General features: G+C 40.4%; 1 protein-coding gene across 1 annotated transcript in view; it reads left to right on the top strand.

Annotated features, from left to right (window-relative positions):
- TPK1 (thiamin pyrophosphokinase 1) overlaps positions 1-21901 on the top strand; it is a 260228-nt gene that overhangs the window by 34009 nt on the left and 204318 nt on the right. The window contains exon 2 of the mRNA XM_068396455.1: positions 17138-17212. Within this exon, the coding sequence (XP_068252556.1) occupies positions 17138-17212 (75 nt within the window). The remainder of the gene's footprint in view (positions 1-17137; positions 17213-21901) is intronic.

The following is a 21901-nucleotide window of genomic DNA, read 5'->3' as shown; positions in this document are numbered from 1 at the left end:
TCAGTCTGATCTGATTTAAACTGTTTATCTTTTTTTTTCTAGGCGTGTGTTTTCTTCCATTAGTACTATTACTGTTTGCCATAGCCAGACTGCCATAAGTAGGACCTGTTGCGTTGCAAGTGGTTCCTCTTGTGCATAACAGTGTCTGTGAATGATTATTGAAGAAAGTTTCTTTAAATAAAGGATTTGACTTTTATATTAGACCTAAAGGCTATTAAGTTTTAAATGCCCTTTTTTTTTTCATTAAAAAGGCTTTTCTGTTTTAAATCCTTGACTTATTTTTATTAGAAAAGTAATATTCAGCTTTTCATTTTTATTTTTTTTAATTTATTGGTGCTTAATCCATCAGCTAAATACAGACCTGCAATCCCATATGGCAAAGTACGCCTTGCTGTCTGTGTGGGTGTGTGCACATGTGGGTATGTGCATGGATATTTTTGTGCGTCCATAGGTCTTTATTTTTCTCCTTTGACTTCCTCTGCTTCCTCTACACTTGTCCTGGTGCAGAAGTTATGAATGTTGATGAGAGATTTATTTGCATTCACGTGCAGAACTGGAAAATCAGCGCTGTCCTGAGGGGACTAGTGTTCATCCTTCTTTTCTTTCATTCTCTCCATAATTAGAGATGCTCTTTGAATGTGCTTTCTAAAATAAAAACTTGTATTTGATACCTTTTCCTCAGTTCATCTACATTTAGTCGCAGTGCTACCTCCTGTCTCAAAACCAGACAGATGAACCATCTGCTGGAGGCGTATCAGCATTGGAGACAGGATCAAACCTACAATTTATCAGCTGTGCCCTTGTTAGGCGTTGTCATATCAGTCGATAACGAACTCGGATGTGGCTTTAGGGAGGAAGTGGGAGGTGACATAAGAAGCCTGAAAGCTGTTAAGCTGAAAGTAATGTGTATTCCCAGCAGATCTAGCTGACAGGAAACTTTGATTTGGTTGTAGTGCAGTTGTAGTGGAGCAGAAACGAAAGCTCTTCAACACAAAGTACACTAAACCAGCAGATCGCAATTTCTGCAACTTGTTCTCTTTTCTGGTGAATTTTTGATGCGGACTGCAAGGCTCCCCCGTGACATCCTCCCTAACCTTAGGAGTCCCTTGCAGAGGAGACCCTGTAATGCCCTGGCTGGGGAGGGAGAGGGGCTGTCACTGAGATCTCCTCCTTTAAAGATTCCCTGGCCATGGTGTGTTGTAGAACTGATCAAGAGATCTTGAAATAAACTACAAAAACCACGGTGGGTTTTTCAGCTGTTGATTTTTTTCTGACTGATTTGAACCGGCTTTTCTGTGCTTATGAGAAGTGTAGGAGAATGAAAAAAATTCTTCTGTTATGTGAGTTAAATTATTTAATAGTCCCTCTGACCTTTTGCTTATGAATTATGAATTATAAAATTTTGCAGGGATGTCAACCTCTGTAGCAAAGTCTTGAATTACTAGGACTCCAGTTTGGCATCTTCTGTTCTTTGTCTGACAGACTGGGCTTGGAAAAGTTGTTTGATCTGTCTCTTTCATACTCATATTCTGCATAAAATTTACTAAACTATTATTGAATTAAAAACACTTAAGATTTTTATTTGTTTTGACAATTCACTTTTGTTTATACTTTTGTACAAAATTGGTTGCCCATACAGTTCTTACACTTAGGGGCTACTACAGCTGAGAAAAATACGAGTAGCAGATTGATTTCAGTGGCAACTATTGATATTTTTTATAAAATACCAGTTCTGCAAATACTTAAGGTCTCTTTATTTACAGTTAAAAGTCTGCAAACGCATTTCTGGCTTAATCTCCTCACTGTGGCTGTGTTGGTGTCCTTTCTTGGCCAACTGATATTTGGGGAAAAAAATGGAGTAGTTTTGAAGCTGATAAGAGTGAGAGATTCTTTTGACTTCATGGGCCATCGTGGTTCAGGCCTGACTCTGAAAGTAAGCAGCTTTTTGAAGAATGGATAATAGTTTAAAGGTTGCAACCTCAAAAATCTTTTTTTCTACATGTTAGCCATATGGGCCTGATTTTTATCATTCCCATAATTCTAAAAAAGAAAAACATCATACTGCTTCCTCATTTTTAGCCTTTAATCCGGTGTGAAATTGGAAATGTTGGTTAAAGTCTAACCTGAGTGACCAAGTGATATTTGAGAAGAAAAGATTCTAAAGTGGTTCCAGTTAACAGAGAAGATACACCCTTAATATTTTGCTGAATCCTTGGATTCATCAAACAGAAGTGCTTTCCATGACAGAACTTGAATCCCGTAGGTAAGGTTGCTGCCATGTGCAGGAGGTGTTGTCTGGAGGAGGAATTATACAGAGTAAGAAAAACTGTAGTACAGGAAATTGTGATGAAAAACTTTGTCAACAAAAGAGGATAAAGAAGTGTGATGATGGTGATTAAGGAGTTCACCTGATCAAACTCCAGATTGTCCACTGCTATGTATCTTATTATTTCCTTTTTCATCTGAAAAGGTGCCATTTCATTTCTTTGCATATTTTTGATGACCTTTGTGATGACCATCTCCCCAGTGGTCCAGAAAAGTGAATTTTAACCAACTAGATCAATGTCAGGCAGAAATTCTTCAGATCTGTGTCATGAGTTTCTGGCCTGATCTCCTATGCCCATGTATCAGAGCCTGGGCAAACTTTGAGACATCTATTTGCCAGTTTGGTCCCTCACACCATGGAGAAACCCACCAGTTTCAGGTGGACTGTGTCTGGTTTTGCCCCGGAGGGTTTCGATGTAGACTGAAGTTTACAGCTTAGCTGGGAAGAAAACCCTGGAGAGATAATTTCAGAGTCTTAACTTATTCACTAGAGAACACTGCTTCTCATACAAATTGCTACAAATCTCTGTACTTAGTGAGGCCAACTGTGAAATGAGAATAATAATGCTTATGCACCTCTGTAAAGTGATTTCAAATCGACAAATGGAAATTTAAGTTCAAAGCATTATTATTAAACACATTTTCCGCATAGGGTAATGAAGAAGAGCGAGGCTTAGCTCCTTTTCTTAGTATCTTTTCCCAAAATGTATTAACTTGCTGGTCAGGGTGTATTTTCTGTGCCTCTCTGGATCTGATAAACAGCTGATAAAGGCCTTCACAGCTCATGTTTTGTCTGCATAAATTATGCTTTTAGATATTCAGCGATAATTTCCTCTATAAGTTGACCCAAATGTTCTTTAACACATAAAGAAGTGCTCATCAAGGTAGAACCCACTTAAGTTTTTAAGGAAACTTTTATTTTAAGGAGGTTGCTGTAGGCTGACTATTAGATGATCAGCAGTTCTATAAATTGAACCCCTCTGTTAGTCCATGAAGCAGATAAAGAAAGCCAAAGGTTTCCTCATGCAATCATATTACAAAAATCATTAGATTAAGAACTAGTAATAAATGTGATACTGTTTTAATCACCGTTCTGTTTGTAAATCTTTAGGATTTGCATTTTCAAGTGTAGCTGCTCAGCTGTAAAGGCCAGAAAATCTCTTTAAAGGAATGAAAGTTAATCGTAAGACTTTACGTGGGACTTTTTTAATACTGAAAATGGCAAAATTCCCTTGATTTAAAAATCTGTCAAACACTATGAGGTTCAAGCCTTTGAAGCACTGTAAGCAGTTACCTGTTAAATTTCAGTTTCTTGTTGAAAGTACCAATATGATTCAGGTTGCACTGGGTTTTGTGAATTGGTCTCGTGCTCATTAGGACACAGATTGGGCAGAGGTTCTGGTGGAAGACCAGAGCACTGTTAAAACTGAAGCAAATGTGTAGTTCCCCATTGGGATGGAATAGCAGTGTAAGCACTAGAATATGCATTGAGGTCCACTTTAAATAGTCAAATAAACCAGAAGACATCAGGATGAAGTTATTTTATGGCGGTCTTTATATTCACTGCAGGAGAAGCAATAAAGATATTTACAATACAAAGTTGTGTATAAGGAACCTAAATTAGGTCTCAGGAAGAGATATTGCTTATTTAAAAAGAGATGTTCGCTAAGGCAGTCATGTTACTTTTCTGCTGTATGGATTTATGGATTTGAAATGGTTATGCCCCATAATTCTTAATTAAGCTTGACAGTTTTAGTATTGAAATTGAAGGAGCTGGTTGGAAAGACAGTCTGCAAACAAGGGCCTCTCTTAATGGTCCCAGAGCTTGTCTTTGTTTACACGCTTTATTGTGGAGGAAGGAAGAAAGTAACAGTTATCTTTAATTATACATGATCTGCGGCATGTCAAAACAAGGGACTATAAAAAAGCACAAGTGGCTGATAGTAAAAGCAGTTATTGTAGCCTTTGTGTTGTGACTAAACCTACCAAACTTTATTTGTGTGACAAGTATCTTATGGGAACAGATTGTCATAATGATTTGGTGGGTCTACTTGTGTAAGCAGTCTACTTACAGGCGTGCTGTGGGGGACCTACTTTCTTGTGAGCCTGTGTTTGCTGGATATGATATCCTGTTACACCAGACTACAAAGTGATCCCAATAGTACTATCAGACCGTTTACTTGCAAAGGGCTTTTTCAGTCTTGTTTAAAACTTAGATGAAGGATGAACACCTCTCATTCCAAAATTGTCAACGTTAAGTAATTTTTTATACCTCTGGAAGAAGCGTAAATATTGTGGCAGTGTTGTAAATTTGTTTCTCTCTCACCCAGTAGTTTTATTCCAAAATGCAGGTGTTGGCCAGTTCCTGATTTTAGTAAGCCCACCAGATAGCTTATCAGAGCTATTCAGTCCACAGAACTTTGATCTTAGGTCTTATTTTTCTGCCAGATGCAACACATGACATATTGCAGCATAAAATCTGAAGAGGAACTTCATCCAGGTTACATAAAAATTCCTTACGTGGCTGGTAATGTAATGCAATTTTCATTGCCTTCTTTTTTTTTTTAGCTTTTTTTTTTCATTTATTTTAGCTTGCTTTCTCCAGAAGTAGATTTATCTATTTGCGAAATATATAGACGTAGGTGTTTAAAATGTTCTGTTAAAAAAAGAAGCCAGTAGTGGATGTAAAGTTATAGAATGTCCTAAAACACTCAGCAGAACTGAGCTGCCTCCATTAGGTAAAAAATTAACTCTAGAAATAATAAAATGAAGCTCATGAAAACAAAAGAGATGATTTTAGAAGTGAAATGTTTGTGAAGATTGTTGGCAAGTTACAGTCATTGCCTTTCCTTCGCACATCTTTTTAAAAGATTCCCATGATAATAGTGGAAGACTTTCTCCTCCTCCTCACTCTTTACCAGAACCTCTCTCTGGGAGCCTGAACACCCTCCCACTTCCACCAGCGCTTATGTGGGCTGTTGTTCCAACCACCATGAAAGTCCCTGTTCCCATTGTGAACCTTCTGGATGGCACTCTGGACCTTGCATCAGAACTGCTCACTTCAAAATACAGAAGAATCTGCTTTGGGAAAACCCCAAGACTGAAAAGGTGGTGTGGGCATGGATGTCCTCTCTGGCATCCAGTCTGGAGAGGTAGGAGGTGTTGCAGAACCTACTGTCTCAGCATGGATTTTCATCAAAGCATATGAGGTGAAATCCTGCGAGGCAATGGGAGTTTTCTCATCGATCTCACCCATTATATGTGAGGAGTAAATAACTGGTTGTTACAGAGATCACTTATAATTTACACAACTCTCTGAAACCCAGTGAACGTTCCAAATACGAAAAGCCACCAACTCCAAAGTCCATGGTAGCCCGGTTGAATGCTCTGTGCAGTTAAATAAGTGCTTAATTAGTACACAGGAGTTCAGGACAGTAAGAGATACTGTATTTCATTGGGATGGCTGCAGGGAAATAAGGAAACAGAAGTTTGTAAAGTTGTCCATAATTTGGCTGGAAACCATCTGTGATTTGTAATGTTTGTTGTAAGATCAGGCTGAGAAGCAGAAAGGAACTTCTGTTTTTTAGTATTTGCTCATTTGCTGAATAGGAATGTGATCTTCCTGCAGTCACATAATGCCTATTTCCCTTTTCTGGGATGTTACTGTCTGCACTTGCAACATCATAGTGGAGTTTAGCCCTTGGGCTATTCAGCAAATGCACATGGGACTTTTAGCCACAGTGTAGTCGTCCTGAGAGTGGTAGTTAGTTAGGGCAGAGGGAGAGTTTGGTGTATACAGAGAGTACAATCCATCCCAATAAGTGTACTGAGAAGAAATTGGGCTGAGTTTGTCAGTGGGAATACCATGAGCAGGGAAGAATGAAGCATCTAAAGTCCTGCACTGTTGGATTTAGACATCTTATGCTGTGCTACAGAAAGTTATTTCCTCCTTTTGTGACCCCAAACGCTGAATCTTCTGAAGATCGTGAGAGAACCACTCTTCTCACCTGAAAAATAACCTACAAAAACAGAGGTTACACTTTTCTCTGAGAGCACGTCACATGTTAGGAAGGAGACAACAGTGGGTATAATGTTCTTGTAATACCGTGGTGAAGTAATTGGAGGATTTATTCAAGGTGTGAAAGAGAGGTTTGGATAACTAAACGCTGGAGACCAAACTGTATCCAGGTCAGTGGACTGCGGAGTTGGACTTCCACATGCTCCTCCTGTTCAACTGTTTTATGAAAATAATTCAATTAATTTAACTTTTGGAGCAGGGAGGGAAGGATCTCCTTCCCCAGGAATAACGTCATGTCTGAGGAGGAGAGCGCTGTCTTGACTGAAGTGGAGTTTGGATGCAATTCCCTCTGACAGAGAAGGAGCCTGAATGTGGGTCATTGGCCTCCTGAGGGAGCGCTCCAACTATTAATCTGTGCTGATAAAAGGTACAGCTCCTTCCCAGTTTTTAAAAAGGAGATGGCTGACGCTGTGAAGCCGAATCTGTTAGGTATGCTCTGAGAACAGCGACTTCAAACGTGCCCTTCAAATGAGATCAGTAGAGAAATGTCTAGTTGGCGGATAGCAGTGGTGTTTTGAGATCAAAGGAGGAATCAGGTTCCGTCAGCCTCTTAAACTTCAGGTGCGTCTCGGTGCAGACAGAAATCAGACTTATGTGCATAAGAAATGTTAATGCCAATAACTTAAGTGTCAGTGGAGGGCTTGGTGGCAGCAGAGCAGAGGTTTTGAGTGCTGAGCAGTCAGGCGTTCATGGGAATCTTATATGTGGTCAGTACTCTAATATGTAAATCATTAGATATCTATTAAATTTTGTTAATCCTATAGAAAATACCCCAAGATATCTGTTGACCATAGATAGGTGAAATGACATGGCATTATGCTGTTTGCAGAGCTGAGTGTTTGCTGAGGGTAGTGTGCTTTATAGAAATTTGCCCAAAAAGACTGCTGACATTTTGGCTGGAACTTAGGAAAAAAAGGAGAGTTTATAAGCTTTGGAAGAAGGGCCAGGCCACTCAGGAGGACTACAAAGAGGTTGTGAGGTTGTGTAGGGAGAAAATTAGAAGGGCCAAAGCCCAACTAGAACTTAATCTGGTCACTGACGTAAAAGACAATAAAAAATGTTTCTATAAATACATGAGCTACAAAAGGAGAATCTCCATCCTTTATTGGATGTGGGGATGGGGGGGAACACAGTGACAAAGGATGAGGAAAAGGCTGAGGTACTTAATGCCTTTGCCTCAGTCTTTAGTAGTAAGACCAGTTGTCCTCCAGGTTCTCAGCCCCCCTGAGCTGGAACACAGGGATGGGGAGCAGAATGAAGCCCCCATAATCCAAGGGGAAATGGTTAGCGACCTGCTATGCCACTTAGGCATGCGTATGTCTTGATTTCAGAAAATGAGCCGCTGCCCTGTTTGTGTGCATGCAAGTCTTATGAGGAGCGGCTGAGGGAATTGGGGTGGTTTAGTCTGGAGAAAAGGAGGCTCAAGGGAGACCTTACGCTCTCTACAACAACCTGAAAGAAGGCTGTAGCGAGGGGGGGGGTCGTTCTCTTCTCCCAAGTAACAAATGATAGGACGAGAGGAAACGACCTCAAGTTGTGCCACGGGAGGTTTAGATTGGATATTGGGAAAAATTTCTTCATCAAAAGGGTTGCCAAGCCCTGGAACAGGCTGCCCAGGGAAGTGGTTGAATCACCATCCCTGGAGGCATTTAAAAGATGTGTAGATGTGGTGCTTAGGGACATGGTTTAGCGGTGGACTTGGCAGTGCTGGGTTAATGGTTGTACTCGATGATCTTAAAGGTCCTTTTCCAACCAAAATGATTCAATGATTCTATCTGCCTTCTCTGTTTTGTGATTCCTTGAAGTCACCTTACTCTTGCAGCGTGCAGATTGAGCTGACGATAACGGCTGAAGTTCTCGTGTCAGCCAGGGAGTTTATGTGCCTGGTTGTAGCCCTAGAAATAGAGACATCCCAGATAACAAGTGTTGTTATCATGGTGTATTCATATGATGTGATGCCGTGTTTTTAAAATGCAAGGGAGGCATTGTATTTGACCTGGCTATTAAACAGCTAGAAAGTATCTTGGATTTTCTTTTAAAGTTAGAACTTACTTGAATAGTAATAGTAGTTTTGGGGGAACGGAAGAGGTTGGTCGGTGGTTCCTAAAGTTGCTCTAAAGTGAAGATATTTTAATATCTTTTTGAGGGAAAAAAAGGTTAAATCTAGAAGCTAATGTTTTGTAGTCATTTGTGTTTATTTTTCAGCCTGGAGGTAAAATGGAAATTTCATAGATTCTCTCCACATCCGCTTTCATTTTCACTTTGTAGATTTAGGCTCCAATCCTAATGCTCTGTGCCTAGAAATTTTAAACAGGAAAGTCAAGTTCACATTAACACTATCAGTATTTTCATAGAAAGCCTGTATGTCTAATTCTTTTAAGAGTTTCCAATTGATATCAAGCTTAGAAAGTGTAAAATGGGTGGTGTCTCAGAAGGTGACTTGCCTGTGTGCTGGTTTTGGCTGAGATGATAGTTTTCTTCATAGTAGCTAGTATGGGGCTATGTTTTGGATTTGTTTTGGAGCCCTGCTTTCCTGGAGATGGCTGAGCACCTGCCTGACGATGGGAAGCAGTGAGTGGATTCCTTGTTTTGCTTTGCTTGTGTGTGCGGTTTTTGCTTTCCCTATTAAACAGTTTTTATCTCAACACACAAGTCTTCTCACTTTTACCCTTCCGATTCTCTCCCCCATCCCACCGGGGTGGAGTGAGCGAGCAGCTGTGTGGGGCTTATTTGCTGGCTGGGGTTAAACCACGATCGCCTGTGAATAACAAAGCAAAGCATTTAGTATTTATGGGGGTTTTTTTTAGAAGGTAGTTGCAGCGTAATTCATGCATTTTCAAAGTTCATCCAAGATATGCAAGGTCACGCCAGATTCTGCAGCCTTGAGGACTAGACTTCCCATTCTGCAGAAAGTTGTCCCTCCTCCCGCTATTTTACTCCCTATTCATCTCTTCAGCCTCAGCTGGCCTTTTTTCTATGCCACAGGATGAAATGTATCTGACTAATCTCCTAGACCCTTACTTGTCTGTGCCTCTATCAGAAATCTCTTTCTTTTTTGGATCACTGGGCAATGAGTCCAACTGGTAGTCTTGAGAACTGGAAGAGTATAACCGATTAGGTGATAACATCTCAGCTAAAAAAACTCCTGCTGCCTCCAGGAACTTCGTCAGGTCAGGTTGAAGCAAAAGTCCTATTTGCACAAACCACAGAATGGTGGGTGGATGGTCCAGCAACATCTCTGGAGACACAACCAGCAAGGGGATGAGGTAAACCAAGCCAAAGCCTTGCAGTAGCAAATGGTGCATGTGTCAGTGTGTCTCTCCAAGAGCCTGTTCGGGTTTATGTACCTTGCTACCTTCCCGAAGTGATTGGTTGCTCAGAATCACAGAATCAACCAGGTTGGAAGAGCCCTCTGGGATCATCGAGTCCAACCATTGCCCTGACACCACCATGTCAACTAGACCAGGGCACTAAGTGCCATGTCCAGGCTTTTCTTAAACCCCTCCAGAGATGGTGACTCCACCACCTCCCTGGCCAGCCCCTTCCAATGTCTAATGGGTTTAGACATTTACTCCAATGGGTTTATTTTCAAATGAGAGTTGGTAATGGAGCACAAGCATCATTTCCATGTATATAATAGTAAGAAGTGTGATTATTATGATATATATTTAAATAGACGGTTCTCATGATTCAGTTCGGTCGAATGTTGCCCTGGAGAGTTGAATCCTGCCATGATGTTTCTTTGCGATGCTGAACAAGTTATTTAAAACTGAAGATTCCCTACTGGGAACTGTGGGATCTTATTCTGCTGGACCACACTGAGGTGTCTGACACAGAAAGAGCAGAAGACCCAAGCACTCAGCAATGCAGCTAGGGACTATAGGAGTTTGTATGAGAAGAAATGTCCCATCACATACCGAGGTGAAAAGTGCAGCCCTTGCTGTCTCCAGAGGAGCACCAGAATTAATTGGCAAGTTTTCATTTCAAGGTGTAACACCCTTCTAGGAGCAGCACTAGTCAGTAATGTGGGTGGGTTATCCTGTGTGTATGGCCGCGTTTGTGACTTATTGTGACAAATTAGTTGTTTTGAATTCATCCACATAAACTCTTGTAGAGGGCTCTCCAGAGAGTACCACATAGCAGCTTTTCAATAAGACTGCGTGCAGAAATCTCCTTTCCTTCCTACTCTTCAGGCTGGAATTTGCCTGGAGAATTAAGAGCTGTGAAATATTTGAAAATCAATAGAATTTACATGAAAAAATTAACACTAAAATGCATTGATGGGGTAACACTGCCTTTGCCCAAGGAGCAGCTGGGTATGCATATTCGATTTATTCAATAAGTTTGAGAACATGTTTGTAAGGTCTGTGATCCTTTTGCATAATTTGTGCTGGTTTATTGTTGGAGTTGTCAGTCTTACGAGGAAAATTAAATGGCTTGTTTGGAGGCTTGGGATTCAGTGTGGTAAAATGCAGCTACACAATGTTTTCTAAGTAATGGCTATAATTAATAAAATAGTCCAAGCTTAACTGCTTCTCTGAATTAAAGCTGACAACTACCTTGCTAGCAAGAGCACAGACGTAGGGAGTGGATTTCACTGACTGACTTGAAAGAAGTTTTTCCATTTTCAAAGCAACAGTTCTGCAGGAGTTGTGAAACTTTTTAAACATGAAGCATTTACATTTCAGAGTGTTGATTTGGGCTGCATGAGTTTGAAATGGTCCTTTTTAGATTCTCCAGTATTTACAGTGCTTTGCTTTACATTGCAGAGTGGTTTTGGAGTATGTGAGTAAATTGCCTTTTGGATGAAACTAAAAATGTGCTCCAGGAGTGCACATAATGCTTTCCTACTGCTCATGGGTATCAGTCTACAGGTTCAGACTAGACCTAACTTGAAGTAGCCTCCCTCCCCTCCTTCCCAAAATGTGTACAGTGTCTATCATACCTTCAGCACCAACAGTTCTGCTCTATAGACCTGATTTTATTGTACTGTGTTACTTGCTAAGGTAGATATAGATAGCACCCGTAGGCGGTGAGTTGCCAGAGACATTCATTGATAAAGCCAGGATCTTGTCTGGTGAGACAGAAGTCAACTTTCAAGAATAATTGTTACACCAGCAAGTAAATTGCCTGTTAGGAACTGCATCTGCGTATCAGGTAGGAAGCTACGGGTGGTGTTTCAATGTCTAAAAAAACAAAAAACCAAGAACCACAATGAAGAAACTCTTTTAGGAAATGGGAGATGCTCCATAGTCTGATGGACTCATTCTCCTTAGTTTTTATCTAATCAAACACTTACTTACTTCATTTCTCATGGGGAGGCTGTTCCAGTTGAGTATGTTTGGAAAATGGCTGGTAGCCCTTAAAACAAACCCTGAATGAAATGGTCCATTTCAATAAGTTCTTCCCAGAGCATCGTTTTTGGACTTAACACTTGGGGACAGGTGCTTACTTGGCAGAAAATGATGTAGATTTGGAGCTGATCCTCCAAACTCCCACGTTCTCTGCGTTTAGGTAACATCTGTGTATGTGCTGAACATCTATTTGCGTTCTCATAAAGACAAGGTTAAAAATAAAAGGTAATATATTGCCATTTGTTTAGTGGAAACTCTGATTCAGTGTTTTGGATTTTTTTTTTCAAGTGAGAGGGGGAACAAATATCCCGTTAGGACTGTACTAAAAATGCTGATGAATGTCAAAGAAAAAGCTAATTGTGGTGCTACAGCTAATACAGCAAAAGGAAAAAAGTTTTACCAAGGAACTTTTTGAGATTGTAGGGAGCAGTTAGAATACTTTTCCTGCAATTGGAGGCAGCAAAATATAGCAGTTTAGGGTCTTTTCTCTTTCCCTGCTGTAAAACCAGAATACTTCAGGTGTGATCAGTGGTGTTTTTCTACATGAGCCTTCATTTAAGCAAGAATGTGGACTACTTTAATATAATATTCTTTAAATAGCCATGTTCCTAATGTAAGGAATATCAATATTAAAACAATTTTTCCTTAAGTGTTTGTTAAAATTGTCCGCTCCAATTCATTACAATGAATCTTTTTTTTTCTTGATGTCATAATTCATACCTTTATAAGCTCACTTGTTAGTTGTCCTGTGTTAGTGACATCTCCTTTGCCAACAGCAAAGTTCCCATTCCAGCTTTGGTTTGACTTAGTAATTCTTAGCACTGCACAGGAGCCAAGTTTTTCAGTCCACACAGTATGTTAAGAAAATTTTTGAAGTAAAACCTGATATTTTCTGATTTTTTGGTAGATTGTATTTCAATTAAATAGGAGGGTTTCATGTATTAAAAACCAACCAAACAAACACAAAACCACACCAAAACCAAACCAGGAGGAAATTTTCAGTGGGCTCGTTCAGTTTTTCTCTCTCAGAAGCTCAGTGTATATTTGGACTCCCACCTATGTGATCAGGTCTATGTGTAACCCAAATCTCTGCAGTATCTTTTCAAGGAGTCTTGGTTACTATCTTGGATATCTAGATGTATTTCTACCAGTAGAGAAATTTTCTGAAAATTTATAACCATCTTCCAACTTTCAACTTTCTAGACTAATTTAATGAAATAACTTTACTAATGGTAAAATCCCTTTGCCTGTGTACTACCTGTCTCTTTTCTCCTCCTTCATCTGTACTCTGTGGAAGATGCTTGATAGACCATTGGAAAGGAAAGGAACGGCTCCTCTTCAGGCAAGCCGTAGAGCACAAATACCAGACAACAAACCAAAACATGAGTTGCTTAGTGCAATCCCCTTTCTGTGGCTGAAGCTCTGACTTTGGAGTCATCCTTTGTTAGCACCTTGAGGCATGCTGCTATCTTAGCACAGCTTTTTCCCCCTTGGAAAATTCAATAGCCAGGAACCTGACAGTGCGTGGAATAACTTCTAGTGATATTATTCTAACACTGAAAGGAAACAAAGAAGGCACATATATTATTTCATTGGCTACCACAGAAAAGGTGGTCTTTAAATATATATATGCCTTTTGCATATGCTTTGTGACAGACATACAGCCTAAAGACTGGCATGTGACAAGGGGAAATCAATAAAAAATGCATAATGATATTATAAATATTTATAGAATAGTGAGATGAGCGTAATATGACAGGGAGAAGCCAAGAAGGCTTTTAGAATAGCAAATGTGTGCTCTAAAATATATTGGAATTCTTCCGAGTGAGTTAAAATGGGGTAAAAAGACATTGCATAGGCTGTCAGAGACGTTCACAGCACCTTTGATTAAAGTCCTGTCTAAGCAACCATGAGCAAAGCTGCGTCAAAGAAGTGCAGCTAAGTAAAAGTTGGAAAGCAGACAAAGGAAAAAGTTTTCAGGAAGGATGACGTTATTCACTGATGGTCCCAGTGGGACTTGTAGGGATTGTTGATTGATTTGCAACCTGGGAAAGTAAGGAAATGGTTCTCTGTGTTTCTGGCAAGTTTAAAATGATCCAGCTTTATCCAAAGAGTAGGAATTTTCCAAGTCTGCTGAAAGATTTTTTTTTCTTTAGCTGTATTTTTGCATATAACTCGCTGTTGATGTAGTTGTGCACGTGTTAATACATACGTCTGTAAGTCATGCCTGTGAGACTGCAAGGGTTAGAAGCAGCAAATAGGAAAACAAGCGGGTAAGACTGGAGATGAACAAGTTTGGTTCCGTAAATGCTAGTAAAACTTTCCTAGAGTCATCCTTCTCTACTCCTGTCTTGTAGAAATTAGGCGTTACTGCGTGACTGATCCCTCTACAAGAGGGCTTACACTGTGGGATTTGGCTCCGTTCATTCTCTGTGTTGATGTAAATACCAAGAATAAGCTGGAGGTTTTGTATGGAGGACGTTTATTCTTTTCCGCTTGTGCTGCAGATGGCTGAATTTGCTCAGTCTGCAAAAGCTGCAAGAAAAGTACATAATGAAAGAGGAAATTGTACTAAAAGTGGAAGAAACTAAGGAAGAGACCAGCTTGTTCCGCCTCTAACAAAAGACCAACAAAAGCCGCTTCAGTGGAGATGTCTGTATCTGGGGACGTGTTATATTCACTGCTGAGTTCTTGCTTACAGAATTCTCTTTCCCATTAGTCCAAACAGAGCACAGTTTCGTTAATGGTTGGGTCAGGGTGCTAATTATCTTTGTGAAAAATGGATGGGCAGACAGTCCAGGAGATAGATGCTTCCTGATTTGTTAAGGGCTTTTAAAGATAAATGGCCTTGAAGTAGATTTGTTTTCAAACGAATAGCCAGTAGAGTGCTCGGAGCAGTGGCACAGTGACTCTCATCAGTTTTTCTCAGAGTGATGGATGTTGCATATTCTGTCCATCGACGTGGTCTTTGCCATCAGAAGTCCCAATTTATTAATAGTTTTTAGGGCAGTGGTTGTAAATTATTGCAGCCCGATTTTATTACTCTTTTTCATCTACCAAGGACTGAGCCCTTTGTGCAGCTTTATATTAACTCAGCGAGCACCATTAAAATATTGACATTTAGGCCCATTTTGGTAGCATTAATCATAGCATTTTATCATGCATTAATTGCAGTGGTTTGAAATGACTGGGACATTCACTTTTCTAAAAGCAGGAGAAACAGTAATCGCCATTTCTGCACTTTTTCAACCCATAACTGTGCAAACAACCCAAACCACAAGAAAACCCCCTCCTAATTATGTGTGCTGGGGGCATCTACCTCTTTGCTTCTTTGCAACAACTGAACAAGTAAGAACCAGCAGCTCTTACAGACCTCACTGAAGGCTCTTGAAGTGTCGCCTCTGAAAATCGGCCTCTGAAGTCTCGCTGTGGACACGTACAGCCAGGCCTTGACTTCAAAAACATACCTTAATATATAACGAGAGTCCTCCTGAGGTGCAATAAATAAAAACTAAAAACCTACTGCATTTTCATATGCTGATATGGCTTAAGGGTTTAAAACAGCCACAGAAATGCCTTTTGTGATCCACCAGCAGGAATAGGTTTACAGCACCCGTGTCTGTCTGTATTACTGTGTTGGTAAAAGACCCTGTGATGTTTGCTGGCTCTCTTCAGTGGAGGACACCACTAGGTGATTAGGTTTAATATAAGCAGTTGGCAGACTTTCTCACTTAACCATCATTAGGAGATGTGCTGCTGAGGTCCCATTTTGTGAGGCAGCTGGAAATTGGCACTTAGTTTGAACGTATCGTTTTCTACCTTTCTCTTAAAGTTCAAGGACAAGGCAAAACTGTTCAGTCTATGCAAAGAAAAATGTTTTTCTCACTTTCCTTTGTTTACTTTGTCCGCTGACCTCTCCATTCTTTTTGAAGTAAATTTATTCCCTTATATATACATGAATTAAATAGAAGTGTGGACCATGTCAGCAAAGGTGCAAGTGGAAGGCATGAGGGAAGGTGTTTGACAGCACCACAGAAGATAGCTGTGATAAACATGTAGACTTTTTACTGGAGTAAAAACTACCTAGGTCTTCAGTAGTGTTTCTCTTGATACTGACAAGGGAGGACAGTACTGTTATTTCCATTTTAGGGAACTGAGGCATAGAACAGGTCAGTAGAGAAACCCTAAATCACTCAAAAGGGGAGATGCAGAATAGTGGTGTCCCGATCTCCTAACCCTCACTTCATGCTCCTAACCATGCATTTCATTCGTTATTTTAAAGATTGTCCCCTCCCTACTCTCACCCCAAGATGTTCCTGCACCTTCAAGACTTTCACCACCTGTATTTTCCCTGGTAACATCATATGGCTTAAGACACAGCTTCACCTGTAGCCTTCTGCCTCCTGCTGTACTGGATCTGCTCAAAAGCCCAAAAGACTTTCTAGTGATGGAGGTTTTCCTTTTTCAATTACAGTGACTTCACATGACCAAATAATGCTTCATTAACCTGATTGCCTACGGATATCAAGCTCCAGGGGAAACTTGTATTCCTATATGATTGGCAAGATAATTAGGAAATGAAATAATGCAAATCCCACCACAGGCAACCGTCATAAGATTGACGTATTTACTCTTTGAAACCAAAGTGTGTCATATCATAAATCTTTTTATTTTAAGGCTTTTATATTTCTAGGTTTATTATCAACCTTCACAATGGACATATTGCTAGGGTGGGAGGCTTTAGGAGCCAAGTCAGGTTGGGTCAGTTCAGGTTGCTGGTAGATCCACTGAGGTTTTTAGTCTGCAGGATCACCGAGGTGTCACAGGCTGAAGTTCCCTTTTGCTAGCTTTGATTTTAAGCTCCTTGGGCTCCAGGCCATTCTGTATTCATAAAGTACCAGAGTGGATATACCACAATTAGAGCTTCATAGAAGCCACTGATGGCAGGAAGAGTTCTGCATCCACCAGGAGAGTGGAATATTGAACCAAATTAGAGACAGCTTCATACGGCATCAGCTACAGCCTTCCCTGTTAATAGAGGCCAGGGTGAAGCTCGTCTCAGTAAATGCTGCATCCAGGTGGCAGCAGCAAGTGGGAGATTAAATGAGAGTGTATAGATGTGGGGTCTTGTTGAGGATGGCCTTCAGTGGGTAAAAGTCACTTATAAAATAAAAGTTTAGCAAAACCCTACCAAGTAAAAGGTGTCTAATGAAGTTCTGGCTGCTTCTCTGGCTGAAAATGGTGAAACCTGAGAAGCAAGGACATCAGTGGAGTTGCATTGAGGTGGTTGGACTAAAATTAATATGGAAAAAGCAAAATAAAAAAGGGGGAAAAAAAAAATCAATATTCTTGCTAATAAGAATCAACATTTCTCTTACAGGAGACCTGAAGTTTTGCCTTCTGATTCTGAACCAGCCTTTCAACAAAGGTCATTTTCATTGTCTCTGGAGCAAAGGTAATAATAACTTCCATGCATCTTCATTTGCTTATTTGCTTAGCTGCTACCCAGCTAATGTACCTCATGTCTGTTGAACTGCAATGTGGCAATTTCCTCTTAACCAGAGAAACCTTCTGGTGAGGGTGTGAACTGGCAGAATATGTCCTTTGTTGCTGAATGCAGCAAATGAGCTGATTATGCAAATTCTGCATCTCTGCATTGCTTACATCAGTGGGGACTTTATGGACTGAGCTGTGTAAGGCTGTAGCTTTTCAGAGGCATCTTAGGAATGATCATTGTTTTGCTGACAAAGTGTGGGAGATCAATGGTGCATTTAAGAGTCTGGAAGCAAGCATTCCTTTAAAGGTCATCAGTGAAATGTGTTAATTTTAATCGAAATAAAATGAACCATGTAGATACGATGTGAAAGCGGAGGGAATTTGCGTGCGTGTCGGAAATACGCAAATCAGATTTCACCACCCCTTTGTTTAATAGGCACAGTGCTAATCATCATCTCTGGTATGATAGCTGCAGATTTACTGACATTTTGTGGAGATATGTAAATCTTTACAAGCTTGGAGCTGTTAATTCCTCTGGTGCAGAAATGTAGCCCTTCAGAAGCTTTCTGACAAACCCCAGGAGCTGTCTCTAACGTGTTCCCAGGCTGGGAACCTTGCAGAGAGACTCCTTTTAACTGACTGGGGCAGATAGAGCTATTTGATTTCGCCATAGGCACCGGGGCTGCAGGGGGTAGCTGTACAGTTAAAAGGAACTGGAGGAAGGGATGAAGTGGGCAGGGTGTATTCATGGCACTTCATTCTAGTAAACCTAAATTAGGTGCCTGTATGGGCAGGCGAGTGAGGAAAAAAGGGAGAGACTTGCACAGGGATGGTTCAAAGCATCTGAACGAGTGCTGTACCCCAAACAGGGCTCTCTCTCACTTGCAATATTAGCAAAAAATGGCAGCGAGAAGTGTTCAGTGGAAGGGCTGTCAAGTGTGTTTTGTAGATGTGATTCTATACATTTTTTGATTTAAAAAGGTACGCTGGAAGACGTATTCCATATTAAATAAAGAAGGGAAAAAGGGTAAGTATTTTGATCTTATTTCTTTGTCCCACCTGTCCTGTGTATGGAGGGTTGAGGTTAAACAGCAAACCAAGCGTGCACAGTTACTGAATGGCAGTATTTAGTGTCTTGTAGTACCTTGCATGTGTTGCTTCTGTGCTATGTTCTGTTAATCAGACTTTTTTTGTCTGTCCTTTGGAATTTTAAGTCTTCCTCTTGCAATGAAACCTGTGCAGGGTGACCCTTGGGACATGGAGTGCTTCTTACTGTAACATTAATGGGCCCTTAACTGTAGTGCTTCAGTGAAGGGTTGGGATAAGAAGCCGAATAAAATCAAGTAGACCACAGACTGTCTTGCTCGAGACTACCTCAGTGAGTTCCTGTCCTCTGAGCATAACTGTGTTGAAAGTAATTACTGGTGCTGTGAATAGTTTCTCAAAGAGTCTGTGGGAGTTAGGAGAGAAAGTCCTATTTAAGCTAATAAGACTTTTGCTGGTAGGTTACTTCCAGAAATAGGTGGATATTTTCTAATGACAGAGGAAGGTGGTGACATAGAGAACCTGAAATGTTTTTCTTCAAAACATCTCAGCTTCAGTAAACCTCAGTGAATCCAGGACAAGGTTTTGGCAATGCCTGACCCACAGTCCTAGTGGACTGCTGTAGGTGTCAGCAATCTTGTGCCTCCTGGGTCCTGCTTCTGAAGGAGTCTCAGCAGAGGCTGCTGCAGGACTAGGAGAACCTGGGGGTTTTGGTATGTGAACTGAAAGAACGAAACATCCTTAGAAAGTGTTTGATGACCAGCTGTGTATGCTTGAGATCTCATAACGGAGTGATGAGAAGGAAACAGTGGGGCTGTTGATCCACAGAATATTGCCAGCTACACAAACTGGAGGAAAAGGGAGAGAAAAAAGCAGAGAGGGAAAAAAAGATAAAATATTGACCGACTTCTCTAAGTTACAGCAATCTTGGCTGTTATACCGAGTACAGAATGCTGAGACCTAAGTGTTATTTTCAAGTAGGTTGTATCCTATCAAAATAACTTCTTTCATTTGCCCTGTCACTTTAGCGTCAAGTAAAAATGAAGGTGTGATATGTCCTGAGTTAAAAAAAAAAAAAATCACACTGATAAGCGTGGCTATTCTAGGCTAAAATCATCCCAGGTGTAACTCCTCTTGACCTCAAGAAAAAGTGGTTGCAGCTAATTAGCCTTTGTCTTATTACAGACTTGTGTGAAATCTATTTTTACTGACATACTTTGAAAAGAACTATTTCGATCTGTACAAGTTTGCATGAACTTCCTTCCCTGTGCTTTGTGAAGGACACTGAAATCTGATTTCTTCACTTCCAGGGACAGCTTTTACCACTCTTACCCTACAAGCTGGGTAAGTGACAATAGTGAGGCAGTGTAAGCTAAAGACTGCCATGATTGTAGTCTGTTATATTCATTACTGTAGTAAACCAATCTAGAACATGTTTCCTTTGTGTTGAACAATTGGTAGGGAAAAAAAATCCAGTTTACATTAGTCTCTAGGGCTACTTTGCAAGTGGTTCCAAATGTAAATATATCTTTAAGAGAAATGACTGTGAGTTGAAAGTCTGAAGCTGTCTCTATGTTAAGTTTGAGAAGTACGGAGGCACGAGTTTCAGTGGCTGAAAACAGAAGGGGCTTTCTGGAGAGTAAGTGAAGTTCCTGGGATTTTGATTCTGCTTTTTAAAATCTCTTTAATCAGAAATTCAATGACTTATTTATGCCAAGAATTTCAGCAATGTCTAGTGATCACAAGTGCTTCTGTTTTTTTGATGTCTCCCTAGTGAAGTACCAGGAAAGGGGCAGAATTATTGGAGTGCTAAGAACTCACCTCTGTAAAACTGTCTCAAGTTCAGCATCTGAAAATTGTTTCTTGTTTCTGAAAACATCACCTCCCAAAGCTATACTACTCAAATGATCCATAATTGTCTTCGTGTCCTTGCTTGATGGCAGCATGCTAAATGGCTGTGCGTTGCAGAGTACTTTCCATTCTTAAATGTTGGCAATGACAGCTGTAAAAAGCAAGAAGTTGTGCTCTGAAAAATAAGATTATTATTTCAAGAATCAGAGTAAAATGGCAACATTCTACAGCAATCTGATGAAGTTCCCGTCAGCGCTGTATTTCTGGGAATGGCAGGTTTGTTGTTAAATGGCATCTTTGGATTTGCCTGTGGAGAAAGACATTACAATAGGTTTTTTCCTTAGGTTCTATTTAACCTCTGGCTGGGTGTTCTGATATCCATGGGTTTACTGATCAATGCAGTTGCAGAATTAAAATATTGGTTAGTGCAGTTGTGCTTGGCTGAAGAGGAAGAGTATTACACTTGTGCTTTATGGTAAGAAAACATGTCCATGGGTAGCTTTCAATTCTTACAACGGTTGTGATACATTAGCCACTGTGCCTTCTTCAAAAGGATTGATATTTTCCTGCAAATAAAGACTTCCTGCAGAAGCTTTTAATCAAACAGAACATGTTGAACTACTTTAAATATTAGCCATTCGTACTACAAAATGACCTTGGCTGATGTGCTAGAATAAACTACCCACATCCTTTTGGAGTGGGCTGACTGAATCCTGACCAGTGGGCTGTGTATTTAATGTTGGACAAGCAGATGGGAAGGAGAAATCGCTGAGACCAGGCTGCAAAAACGTCTGTCCTTCAGGAGGACTTCCCTAAATAGTCTCTTTCACAGACCATTCTTTTCAGTGAAGGAATTTGGGGGTCTAGCTATGTCTCCTTAGGATGCTGCCCTCCCAGCCACTTCTCTGTATGCGTAGTATAGAGGCATTTTATGACGCTTTGTAGATCATGAACATGAAGGAACTCCAGAAAGAGGAATGTTACTCACGCTGGAGATTTCAGCTCTCTGTTTTTGTGGGGGTCTATATACTGAGATAGGGGGAAGCACACTTCTACAGCAGCAGTGTGATAGCTCAAATCCAAACTGTGTTAGATTGTCTACATGTAAACAGTATTTTCTTACACTACATCTGTTGCAATTGTTTATCCATACATTGAGTTTTTTCAAGTTTCCATCTCCATCAATATCCATTTTACAACAATCAAAATGGCTATTGGATTTTGAACAGTAACTTGAATGTGAGGCAACTTTCCTGTTAGGGTTAGCCTACTGTTTGGTAGAAATGCTGCTAGTGAATAGATTGTTAGCTCCTGGAGGTGGCTGCCAATTACAAAATGTCTCCTCTTCCTGAGTAATCAAGTAAGGAAAGGTGCTAATTTGTATCATTAATTTCAGAGTCATCTGTCTTTGAACACTGCATGCTCCCATGCATTTTATGTTCTGTGTGCTTTTGTCTGCAGTACAATTGGTGATTGATATTTTGAATGTCTTCTCTTGAGGTCCAAGAGCTGTGTGTAAAGGTAAATAAGATATAAATACAAGTGGCGATGCAGAGCTCAGGTAAATGTACTGAGGGGAAGGTAACAGATGAGTTGGAGCAGTTTGAATGTCTCCGAGCAGAGAAAAGGGTATTGTAGTTTAATAACAGGTGGTAAATAACCTGACTGTCCCTGGTGCCATGTTTTCTTCTCCATGGTTGATACCTTTTCCTCCGTTGTCTTTAGTGGTTGAACCCACCTGTGCTTCTGGAAT

The sequence above is a fragment of the Nyctibius grandis genome, chromosome 3 (genome assembly GCF_013368605.1).
Source record: "Nyctibius grandis isolate bNycGra1 chromosome 3, bNycGra1.pri, whole genome shotgun sequence".
In the NCBI taxonomy this organism is placed as follows: Eukaryota; Metazoa; Chordata; class Aves; order Nyctibiiformes; family Nyctibiidae; genus Nyctibius; species Nyctibius grandis.
The sequence above is the reverse complement of the archived record's forward strand: the minus strand, read 5'-3'. Positions and strand labels throughout refer to the sequence as shown.